The sequence below is a fragment of the Triticum aestivum genome, chromosome 5B (genome assembly GCF_018294505.1).
Source record: "Triticum aestivum cultivar Chinese Spring chromosome 5B, IWGSC CS RefSeq v2.1, whole genome shotgun sequence".
In the NCBI taxonomy this organism is placed as follows: Eukaryota; Viridiplantae; Streptophyta; class Magnoliopsida; order Poales; family Poaceae; genus Triticum; species Triticum aestivum.
Genome location: NC_057807.1, coordinates 286701724 through 286714554, shown reverse-complemented (window position 1 = coordinate 286714554; position 12831 = coordinate 286701724). Strand labels below are relative to the sequence as shown.

Genomic DNA, 12831 nt, shown 5'->3' with positions numbered 1-12831 from the left:
GATTACTGATTCGTCTCCAACATATCTATAATTTTTGATTATTTCATGCTATTATATTATCAATCTTGTATGCTTTATATGCAATTTTATATCATTTTTGGGAACTAACCTATTAGCTCAGTGCCTAGCGCTAGTTTTTGTTTTTGCCTATTTTATTGTTTCACAGAAAACCCATACCAAACAAAGTACAAACGCAACGAAACTTTATGTTGATGTTTTCTGGACCAGAAGGGAACCTAGAAGCTTTGGGGGAGATGAAATGATGCACGAGAGAGACACATGCTTAGGTGGGGGCACGTCACCCAGGCTTGTGGGCCCCTCATCACGCTGTCTGACCTAATTCCAAGCCTATAAAATCCATAAAATCCAGAAACCACCGAAGCAAGATCCGAAACAATTATTATGCCGTCGCAAGCCTTTGTTCTGCCGCGATCCCATGTGGAGGCCTCCGCCGGTACTCTGTCAGTGGAGGAATCAATCACGGAGGGACTCTACATCAACCTTGATGCCTCTCAGATGATGCATGAGTAGTTCTCCACAGGACCTGCGGGTCCAAAGCAATAGCTAGATCTCTCTCTCTCTCTCTCTCTCTCTCTCTCTCTCTCTTAGATCTTCAATACAATGTTCTCTTTGGAGATAGATTCAATGCAATCTTTTTGCGGTGCGTTTGTTGGGATCCGATGAATTGTGGGTTTATGATCAGATTATTCATTGAAAGTAACTGAGTCTTTTCTAAACTTTATTATGCGTTATTGTTATAACTTTGTATTTATCTTCGATCTACCAGTTTAGTTTGGCCAACTAGATTGATTTATCTTTAGCGGGAGAGGTGCTTTGTGGTAAGTTCAATCTTGTGGTGTCCTCACCTCCAGACATAAGGGCTAGCAAGGCATGTATTTGTATTTTTTACTAAGGGTAAAACGATGGGGTTTGATCATATTAATTATCTTACTTTGTCCACATTATGTCATCATGATTAAAGCATTACTCTATTAGTTATGAACTTAATACCTAGAGAGGCAAGCATAGAAGCGCTCTCGAAGTGGAGTAATAGTACTAGATGCATAATTGTCTCGATCTACTTGTCATGAACATAAGGCCTATGTACTGATCATGCCATGAATAACATCATAACTATGCACTTTTCTATCAATTGCGGAACAGTAATTTGTGTACCCACCGTTGCTATGTTATTGAGAGAAATGCCTCTGGTGAAATCTATGCCCCTTGGGTTCATTCACATCATATTGCTATAACCCTAAATACCTTGCTACAACTTATTTACTTTTATTTAGTTTTGCAATTTATCTATCTACCACTATCAGAATTAATCCTTGGAATTAACAAGAATAAGGGGATTGACAACCCTCTTGCGTGCGTTGGGTGCAAATATTTGTTTGTGTGTAGGTATTGTTGACAATTGTTTGCCTAAATCTCTTACTAGTTCACTAGACCTTGGTTCTCTACTGAGGGAAACAATTTCTGCTACTATACTACATCACCCTCCCTCTTCGGGGAAATCCCAACGCGAATTACAAGTAGCAATTACATTGGATTGATCTTAGAGAAGATCATTATATTGAAGATCAAAAGAGAGAGAAAGCCATCAAGCTACTGCTATGGACTCATAGGTCCTAAGGGAACTACTCACACATCATCATGGAGGCAATAAGGTTAACGAAGATGGCCTTCCCAATGATTCCACCCTCGAACAAAGTATCAGAACGGGCCTCCATATGTGATTGCTTTGGAACAGTGGCTTGAAGTGGCGATAAAATTCTTTCGGACTCACTTATGAGGGCTTTGGGAAATCACATTATTTATAGGCTTGGAATTATGTCAAATGGAGCGGCGTGGCTCCCACAAGCCTGCATGGCATGCCCCTGGGGCCGCATCACCTACACTTGTGCGTCCCACATCCCACTTCTAGATCCCTCCTGAAGCTTCTATTGTTGCATATTTTCCATAAAAATTCCTCGTAAATTTTCATCGTGTTTGGACCTCTGTAGGTATGATTTTTTTGTGAAACCAAAAACATGAAAAAAGCAGGAACACGCACTGGCCACTCAATTAATAGGTTAATCTAGAAATATAATATAAAATGGCATATAAATCATACAAAAGTGATAATATAATAGAATTTAACAATAAAAAATATTGATACATTTGAGACATATCAGTGCCACCTTCCCTCCAGTCTAGTCTTTTGGGATGTGATGGGCTCTGTGATTATAGTGATGTGTCCAACGAGTGAAGGAAACGTCTACACATGGGACGGAGGTTGGAAGCCCGACCTGGGATGCTCACAAACATTGTCTCTATGAAATGAAGTAGTGCTACTTTGAAGCACTGTATGATATCTGCTAAAATTAGGTGCTACTTTGAAGCACCTGTGTATACTAAAAAGGAATAGTAGTATTGCTCCATCCCTCATCCCCTCATTTTTGACACCTGCTTGTTCCATGTTTTGTTTATGTTGGCATCTCTATGGTTCATCTTCTATTTGATCTCTCAAGGTAGGAACATGATATACACATCATCATGTGAGAAGTAAAAAGTTGTCAGAAGTGTGTAGGGAGGGGGAGTTATGGATATGGAAAGACCACAACTGCCATATTTTCCAGGCTGAGGTGGCCAATGGTAGAGAGGTTGTCATGTTGATTTAAAAAGATATCTCACAAGGATACTTGACTTTTGGTTGGCTCCCTGTTTTTGATAGTCCCATGGATCAATAGTAGTCAACATTTTTTATAGTCCCATGGATCAACTGTAGTAGATAATAATTTCAGACAACTAGATTGTGTTGCTTTGTGATATTTTTTGGTCATTTACATACAAACTACTCTATGGACTTTGGTGACAATGGTTTGTTTCATTATTATAGAAAATTCGAACCTCACTAAAGAGGTGGTGGTAGGAAAAAATTCATATGATTAACCATATTGAAAATATAGTGCAACAAAAATAGGGGTATTTTATTTAACTACAAATGGAGTGCACACGACAAACATCCAAGTTTATTATGTCAGATATCTGCCATGACTTTTTCAAAACAGGCGTTACCAAGTTACTATACAAATGTCTATTATTTTCTGTGAGGAAATACAAATATCGATTCGATGGTGGAGAATTAATGAAATGGGAGTACTATACAGGGAAAGGAAAAGATAGAGATGGTGGATGATTTGATTGGTATTAATTGCTGAAATGCAGAGGATAGATTTCTAGCCCAAGATTTTTTTAAATGGATATTTTAATCTAAAACGGTGTGCCAAAAGAGAGTTCACCTTTGCCTATGCATACGTCCATGCACACAACCACTCCACCACAGGCTATGACACGTGAATGCGGCACGCCTACCCCGTGTTTTCTAGCCGCGGTCACTGACAAGATAGCCAGATATACAATGGAAGGAAAGGAAGAGTGGCGATGAAGATTTGCACTGGATGAGACCTGGTGTGCTGTTCATACCCATGCTATCTCTTGAGACAGGTGTGTGAAGGCTATGTGGTCCATGCATTTCATAGACCCGTAGAGTGCATCCGTCCATCCATGTGTGTATAACATGTCAAATATAATATACACATACGTCCGCACAGCCGGCCGGCCCCATGTTTTGCTGTTGGCCCCAAGCTCTAACAAGCAACGGAAGGAGGAAGGATGGAGAAGCTTGCAGCACAAGAGCCCCGGCATTAGGCTAGTCTTTCTCTCTCTTTTCTGTTTCCAACCCAAGGCTTGCAAGCCATCCATCCTTCTCTCTCTCTCTAGTGTGCGCGTCACCTCTAGCCGTTTTGTCCTCTCGGGACAACAGGCCAACAGCTCTACAGCCGTTTCTGTCTTACCAGTGCTACTGGCTATAGACAGTTCATCACTCACATGAACACACCCTCTATTAATTTGACCCTATATCTGGCTTGCTCATTCTGCGGTAGTGTTTAAACATTTGGCTAGCCTTGCAAGTATAAAAAGGAGGGCAACTTCACCCTATCCCATAGCACTAGACCAAACAACTCCTATACTCCATACTACCCTTCATTCACCTGGTGAGCTTCTTCTTTCTTTGATTTCTATCACTTACTCTTTCTCCCTCCTTCTTCTTCCTCGTGCATGTGACTTTTGTTAGATAATCTCCCACATTATCGCTCAATGCAAGCCGTGCTAGCTAGCTAGCGATCTAGCTAGCGATCTTCACTTTAATACCCGTTGTAGATCTAACCATGGGCTATTCCAAAACATATTTCTCTTGTTTGCGTGTTCGTGTGTACATGCATGCATCTAGATCTTGATTTTGAGGAATTCATAAGTAATTCCTGACCTACCTTGTTTGGTTTGTTTAATTTTGATGTTGTTGTCTCAATTTTAGCAAATTGCTCGTAGCTAGAACAATAGAGGGGGCGGCCGTATGTTTCCGTTTTGAAAAGGGGATATTTCCAGGCTCTGCATCGGTTGATGCACACAGCCGTTACCACATTCAATAGGCACTGATCCATGGATGCATGCTATATTTACAAGTTTTCTATAGAAATTTTTTTTATTTATGAAAAATTGGATCGGTATAGTTCTTCTTTATCCATGTCGGATTCACTACTTTGTACCCAAGATTTTATTTATTTTGTCTCGGTTTCTTACATGTCTAGTTAGGTAACTAGGAGAGCCTGGGATTAGGCTTTCAAGGAATCCTAATACTAGAGACTATGGGGAGAGACAGCTTATTCTTTAAGCTGCGCAAAAGAATGGGCGCTTAGAGTTGTAGTTGATAAATTGAATCTGTTGTATGGATCTGAGAATTTGAGACCTGATTATGCACTTATCATGAAATTTTGAGTTAACCAATGATTCTACATGTCTCACTCCTTAGGATTAACAATTTAACTTAATTTAATTCGATATGTGTGTACACATGTGTTGAAGATGGAGGAAGTGTTTCCGTCAAACTCCAAGAGCAAGGCTGGTCAGATGGCGGGGGAGGCGACAGCGGCGGCGGAGAAGAAGCCTCGGCCAAAGCCAGAGCAGAAGGTGGAATGCCCTCGGTGCAAGTCTGGCAACACCAAGTTCTGCTACTACAACAACTATAGTATGTCTCAGCCCCGCTACTTCTGCAAGGCCTGCCGCCGCTACTGGACCCATGGTGGGTCCCTCCGTAACGTCCCCATCGGTGGTGGCTGCCGCAAGCCCAAGCGCTCGGGGACCTCCGACGCCCACAAGCTCGGCGTGGCCTCCTCGTCGGAACACACGGCTGTCATGCCCCCCTCGACCTGCACAGGGATAAACTTTGCCAATGTCCTCCCGACGTTTATGTCTGCTGGTTTTGAGATTCCAAGAAGCCTTTCCCTGACCACCTTTGGGTCATCGTCGTCGTCCAACACGACGGCTGTGATGTCCCCTGGTGGGACGACGTCCTTTCTAGACGTGCTGAGAGGGGGAACAGGAGGGCTTCTTGATGGCAACCTCGGTCAGAACAATGGCTACTACTATGGTGGGTCTAGATCAGGCATTGGGATGCTGATGACGCCGCCAGCGGCGTCATTTGGCATTCCAGGTCCAATGCAGCAGCATGGCGATCTCATGGTTGGTGGAAATGGAATAGGTGCCGCAACTGCTTCAATATTTCAGGGGGGCACTGGTGAGGAAGGAGATGACGGCATAGGGGCCATGATGGGGCTCCAATGGCAGCCACATGTTGGTAATGGTGGAGGTGGTGGTGTTGTATCAGGAGGCGTGCATCACCTTGGGACTGGGAACAATGTGACGATGGGCAACAACAACATAAACAACAATAACAATAATGGCAGCCACAGTGATGACAACACTGGTGGGTCATCGAGGGATTGCTACTGGATCAATAATGGAGGATCGAACCCATGGCAAAGCCTCCTCAATAGCAGCTCCCTGATGTAAGTGCAAGAAGAAAATGCGAAATGGAGATCATTGAATTGGAGAAGTGGGTCAATCGTTTTCATACTAGTTTCAGCGCTTCTTTTTTGTTACTTTCTTGACTTATTTCGCTCCATCATTTTCATGTTTCGTTTAAGTGGGGATTGTTTTGTTTATTTGAGTGGAACTCCAGACAATGTGTGTTGTTTGCGATGCTTAATTAAGTATTGTTTGTTTCATGACATTAATAATTGAAGGATTTATGGTTTAAACTTTATCTAGGTGATGTTGTAGAGAATGCATCACATTATTCTTAGTTAAGTTGGTTTACCCACTGATCCAATCATTGTGCCATGGATTGTATTTCAGCATCCAAAACCTCATTTGTAGAAACACTAGTCATCGTGGTCTTTTGTGGGTTATAACATATATTATCTCATTAATTATTAACTAGATCTTTCCCACTCTTGAAATGGAGGTTTTATTTACTTCAATTCAACCTTCTATTAACATCGCGAGATTTTTACATCGTCCATAGAAGAGGGTACAGCAGAATTAGTTGGTTTATCCATCAAAGAATTTTCAAGCATTTTTCTTCTTTCAGGCAGTTTTAGCTCCCAATAAGTCTAGAGTCTTGTGACTCTTGTCAATCGAGTTAATTCATGAGATATAACATTTGTTTTCTTAAGATGATAATGATAGGCTTACAAAGGTTTTGTTGGTTCTTCCACATTTGCATGTGTGATCTATTAGCATATTTCTATTTAGAAAACTTGAAAGGTTGCTCTATTTCATTTCCATCATCAAGGTTCGCCTCTTTGGGAGGTACTCACTCTTTCAAGGTGCATAACACTTCTTGTTTAAAGCAACACTAGCCATTATGGAGCTAATTATACAACAGAGGTTGTCTTTTTTGTGGGTAACAAAGATTGGCTCATAAATTATTAACAAGATATTTGCCATCACACACACTCTTAAAGAAAAGGAGTTTTTAATTCATCAAAAAAGTTTGATAAGGTGCACTCGTCTTTCAAAGCATTTTGGAGGAGCGACTCTTGCTAATCACGCTTATTCATGAGCTATATCATTTGATTCCCTAGGAAAATTTTGGTAAGCTTACAATGATCTTGTTTGTTCTTTCACATTTGCATGCATGTTTGTTAGGGTATTGTTTTCAGAAGCTCAAAAGGGTGCTTTGCTAGCATCTCTATAATTAAGATGAGCCTCTTTTGGAGGGACTCACTCTTTCAAGGTGAGTTCTCCATAGGAATATCACTGTTACTGGATCTTATTTGTGACTTTAATTTTGTCACTACATCATCTTTGTAGTCTGAACAAGTATTCGAATGAAAAACATGTACATGTTAGGTATGATTTCCATATTTTATTATGATTTCACTCCTATCCCTTATCTGAATTTAAGTTAGGCTAGTTCCTCAACAAGATTTGTAATTTTACAAATGCATTTGAAGATGTAAACGTCATTTTTGAATCTTCTATTTAAAACAAGTTTGGTCCCACCCATGTTTAAACCTTAGGTTGTTATGACATACCACACTATGTTAGCGTGTAATCCTATCTATGAATAGAACTTTAATTTGCCATAAGTAGTGACCAAATTTGACTATCGCGTAGATTGTGGATTTATGCAGTTGGGCTCAAAGGTGTGGAAAATTAAGATTAGGGAGTAACGGAACATACTCAAGACCATGGAACCCGCATGTGTCTCGATAGATACTTTTAGACTATTTAACATGATGTCTTCCTTCGTGGATGATGACCATAGTATTAAAACCATGGTATTTCCTATTCAGCTCATACACACCATGAGTTGGTGCACTTATACCTGAAGGTGCAAATGGAGAAAGTAACATTTCTTCAATTTATGCATTTATAGGGGGAGTCTCGCATTAGAAAGGGTATTTCGCTTTAAAATCATTCATATTTTATTTCCTCCCACGTTCCCCTCCCCTAAAGAACAACACCACAAGACATTTTTATCTAGCTCAACCACTCTTACAATATCTTGAATTCTGAGTTCCTCGCTAAGATTGGAAAATAATGCATGATTAAAACATAACCATTATGGTTTTTGGTTAAAACTCATCAATTATTAATAAAAATGTGTTCTTACAATCATCCTCACCATCATTTTTTACACTTATAGCTATATATTTTTTGGTTCGCACCCGCACTTACATGAACCTTGGGTAGTTATGTTGTTGCCCTCAATAGTGACCAAATTTTCCTATCACGTAAATTGTGGCTTCACATACTTGGACAAGAATGTAAAAGTAAGATTAGAGACTAGATGAGCATACCCTATACCTTGGAACCCCAAAATGGCATGGTAGATATTTTTAGACAATTCACCAACATGTTGTTTCTCATTGGTGGTGGATACAACTTCAACCCAAGGTATTTCCAATATAACACATACACACCACTGGTTGATGTGTTATAAAAAGGTTGGAAATGAAAAAAAATCATTTGTTTGGATTAAATCATACAAAAAATAATATGTCAATAAAATTTGAAACATTTTTCTCTATAGAATAAAATAAATTAAAGGTGTCTACTGTGTTTCGGGAAGTACCCGAATAGAGGTGCAGTAACACATGTGGATTTGTATGACAGTGGGACGTGAGAGGATTATTCCTACGGGCAAGCACAAGGATACATATGGCCCAGCCAAAGGCCCAGGCTAATCAAAGACACAATTCAGAAGACAATGGGCCAAGGGGCAACACTCAGGCCCATTCAAGTTATAGGCTAAGGTGTCAACAACTAGGGGGATCCTCACTAAGTGCCTAGAATCGGATGATATACACCAGACGAACAAGACCCATCATTCGGTGTCCTCGAGGAAGGAGCAGTCAGTCCTCCTACAGTCTATGTCCTAGGATATCGTGACCCCCATGATGCATCCATTGCTACCATTACTCAACGGTGGTATAATCTACTTAAATATGTCAATTACTAGTAGTAGCCACAAAGAGTCGGTCATGCATGCGGCCATCAATAACATGTATACCAGCCTATTATGGCGGCCCTCCTAGCGCACTCTATACATTACACAAAAAGACACATCCATGACATTATGGCATGACCGAAAACATTTTTTTTGTCATGGAAGTGACACTTCCATGACGATAATTGTGACAAAAACATGTATCATTATAGATGTGGTGGGCTCCTACTTCTTTGACAAAACAATTGTGACATCAAATGGGTTTTCATCCTCGGCGGGCTAAAGGCGCACCTTCATGCCATTCTTTGGGGCATCCATGGTGTAAAAAATCGTTGTAGAAGAAAGGGCGATAATTTTTTGGGGGATTTTCTGGTATACGATGGGAAATCCGCGAGTGGTCAGGCCCGAGCGATCTAGTGGTTTGCGTGTTTCTCTTGTATGTGCAAGTGTGATAGCCCTTTGCTAACTGAACTCGAGCAATCCATTCGCTTACTAAACCCGATTGATCGATCCCTCGCCTTACGGAACTTGGGCGGTTGATCCCTCGCACTACACTGAACCCGAGCGATCCCTTGCACTACTACTGAACCCGAGCTATCCCTTCACTGCTAACTGAACCTGAGCGATCCCTTCACTGCTTACTGAACCCAAGTGATGTGAGTGAGACTCGTGCACATACGCAATTTGATGGCTCGATCGATCGATGTGTTGCATCCAGCCCCCGAGCGAGACGTGACTTGACCTAGCCGGTTGGTTGCCTCTCGATGAACAGTCCCTGCTGCGACCGCGCGTGTGATACATAGATCGAGTCGAGACTAGCAGATGGTTGCATCAATCCAACCCCTTGTGCGAGATGTGTTGACCTAGTGGTTTCCCGTGGATGAATGGTCCTCGTTGCTAGCTATTGTGCGCATATGTACACCCCACCCGAGCCGGTGGGTTGGCTGTGGATGAATAGGACCACGATCATGTAGTAGACTATTGGTGCTGGATGAACATGACCCTAATCAACCGAGGAGGCCGTTTTGTGGTATGCCACACCCCAGCCAGTCGGGGGTGGATGAACAGGACCCCTAGAGGCCATAGGCAGTGGATGAACAATAGCCCATGGAGGCGGTAGGAAGTTGATGGCGGATGGAACGGTTCCCGTGGAGGCCATTTTGCGGTACACCACACCCCTCCTGATGAACACGATCCCATTTCAATAGTAGGTGGTTGAACATAACTCTATTTCATCTGTTTTGTGGTATGCCACACCCCTCCCAATGAATAGGACCATATTTTAACCATAGGCCATGTAACAAAACTATCTTTCGTCCTTATTGCGGTACACCACACACCCAGCCGGTGGGGAGATTAAAGAATAGGATCCTGTATCGGCCATTCCACCCAAGCCGGATTGCTCATGATGAACATGATGCATTCCAACCTAGTCGGTTGGTTCCTAATGAACATGACGTTGTTTCGTCTGCTCTGACCCAGCCGGTTGGTTGCTGATGAACAAGACGCCATTGCTGCATACCCCCACCGTCTAGTGCATTCATCTATTGCCTCTACCATATTGCCTCTCGATGTACGTGAGCCCTTATTGTATGCATGAGTACGCGTTCAAGACCCTGCCCATATGTATGGACCTGGTCATATTTTTATAGTATGGCTATACGTACATGTACATGATATAGATGGGACTGCCTGAACTGCTATGTTTGGGGCAAAATTTCCTACTATGACACGTGCCCCTCCTTTACTAGATCATGGTTCTTCATTGGATAGAGACCAGTATGTACGTGCACGTTTGTGACTAGACAGATGGTGCAATACGTACGCTTCAACCTGGTGGGTCCCAGCTGTCAGGGGAGCAATCTTTTTTTGTGCGTAATAAGGAGGCACTTCCTTGTGTGCGACCATGTAGCTAGTGGGTCCCGGCTGTCTGGGGGAGCAATCATTTTTGCGCATAATAAGGAGTCCCTTGCTTGCGTGCGTCCATGTGGCTTGTGGGTCCCAGCTATCAGCCTCTCCACGTACAGTCCTCTTCCGAGTGTTGTCGTTCCTTGACCACTGATACATCTCCAACGTATTTATAATTTTTTCCTGTTCCATGCTATTATATTATCTATCTTGGATGTTCTATATGCATTAATATGCTATTTTATATCATTTTTGGGACTAACCTATTAACCCAGTGCCCAGTACTAGTTGCTGTTTTTCTCCTTGTTTTGACTTTATAGAAAATCAATACCAAACAGAGTCCAAACGGAACAAATTTTTTTAAAGATTTTTCTTGGACAACAAGACACCCACGAAGCTTCAGAAAGAGGCTAGAAGATCCACGAGGGGGCCAAAAGCCCTGGGGCACGTCCTGGGCGGGCTTGTGGGCCCCTCGTGGCTCTCATAACCCTAACTCCAGCTCTATAAATACCCAAATATTCCCCCTATGTTATGGGGCACACCAAAAATACTTTTCCACCGCTGCAAGCTTCTGTTATCGTGAGATCCCATCTTGGGGTCTTTTCTGGCACTCCGCCGGAGGAGGATTCGATCATGGAGGGCCTCTACACCAACCTTGTTGCCCTTCCGATGATGTGTGAGTAGTTTACCACAGATCTACAGGTCCATAGATAGTAGCTAGATGGCTTCTTCTCTCTCTTTGATCTTCAATACAATGTTCTTGGAGATCTATTCGATGTAATTTTGTTTTGCAGTGCGTTTGTTGAGATCTGATGAATTGTGGATTTATGATCAGATTATCTATGAATATTATTTGAATCTTCTCTCAACTCTTTTATGCATGATTAAGATAGCTTTGTATTTCTCTCTTATCTACCAATTTGATTTGGCCAACTAGATTGTTTTTTCTTTCAATGGGAGATGTTGCTTTGTGATGGGTTCAATCTTCTGGTGTCCTCACCCAGTGACAGTAGGGGTAGCGAGGCACGTATTTGTATTGTTGCCATTAAGGATAAAAATATGGGGTTTTTACCATATTGATTGATCTATCCCTCTACATCATGTAATCTTGATTAAGGCATTACTCCGTTCTTGTTAACTTAATACACTAGATGCATGTTGGATAGCAGTCTATGTGTGGAGTAATAGTAGTAGATGCAGGCAGGAGTCTGTCTACTTGTCACGGACGTGATGCCTATATTCACGATCATTGCCTTAGATATCGTCATAACTATGAGCTTTTCTATCAATTGCTCAACAATAATTTGTTTACCCACCATATGTTTTCTTCAAGAGAGAAGCCTCTAGTGAAACCTATGGCCCCTGGGTCTATTTTCCATCATATATTTTCAGATCTATAAAACCAAAAAACCCAAAAATACCTTGTTGTAATTTATTTATATTTACTTTATTTCACCTTTTACTTATCTTTTATATCTATCTCTATTAGATCTCACTCTTGCAAGTGACTGTGAAGGGATTGACACCCCCTTTTTCACGTTGAGTACAAGTGTTTGTTAGTTTGTGCAGGTGCATCTATTGGGGACTTGCTTGTACCTCCTACTGGATTGATACCTTGGTTCTTAGCTGAGGGAAATACTTATCTCTACTTTGCTGCATCACCCATTCCTCTTCAAGGGAAAAATCAACGCAAGCTCAAGAAGTAGCGGGAAGAATTTCTGGCGCCATTGCCGGGGAGGTTCTACATCAAGCCTACCAAGTACCTGTCATAAACTCTCATCTCTTCCATTACATTATTTTTCATTTTCCTCTCCCCCGCTTCTAAAACGTTTTCAGAAAACACGACAATATTTGCCTTTTTATTTGCCTTTCTTTCATTTGTCTTTCCGTTTGCTTTTAGTTTTCTTGTGTGCTAGATTTCTTGCTTTGTCATGGTGTCTCAAGAAAATACCAATTTGTGTGAATTTTCCAACACTAATAATAATGATTTTATTAGTACTCCGATTGCTCCCGCCACTAGTGCGAAATCTTATGAAATTAATGTTGCTTTGTAGAATCTTGTTATGAAGGAACAATTT

The 12831-nt window shown here is 41.5% G+C and overlaps 1 protein-coding gene across 1 annotated transcript; it reads left to right on the top strand.

Moving 5' to 3' along the window:
- The first annotated feature begins 3759 nt into the window (after nucleotides 1–3759).
- Nucleotides 3760–6149, top strand: LOC123116001 (dof zinc finger protein 3). Its single transcript, XM_044537025.1, has 2 exons — nucleotides 3760–4043; nucleotides 4912–6149. The coding sequence occupies exon 2, from the start codon at nucleotides 4912–4914 to the stop codon at nucleotides 5896–5898; it is 987 nt and encodes a 328-aa protein (XP_044392960.1). The 5' UTR covers nucleotides 3760–4043; the 3' UTR covers nucleotides 5899–6149.
- The last annotated feature ends 6682 nt before the right edge of the window (nucleotides 6150–12831 follow it).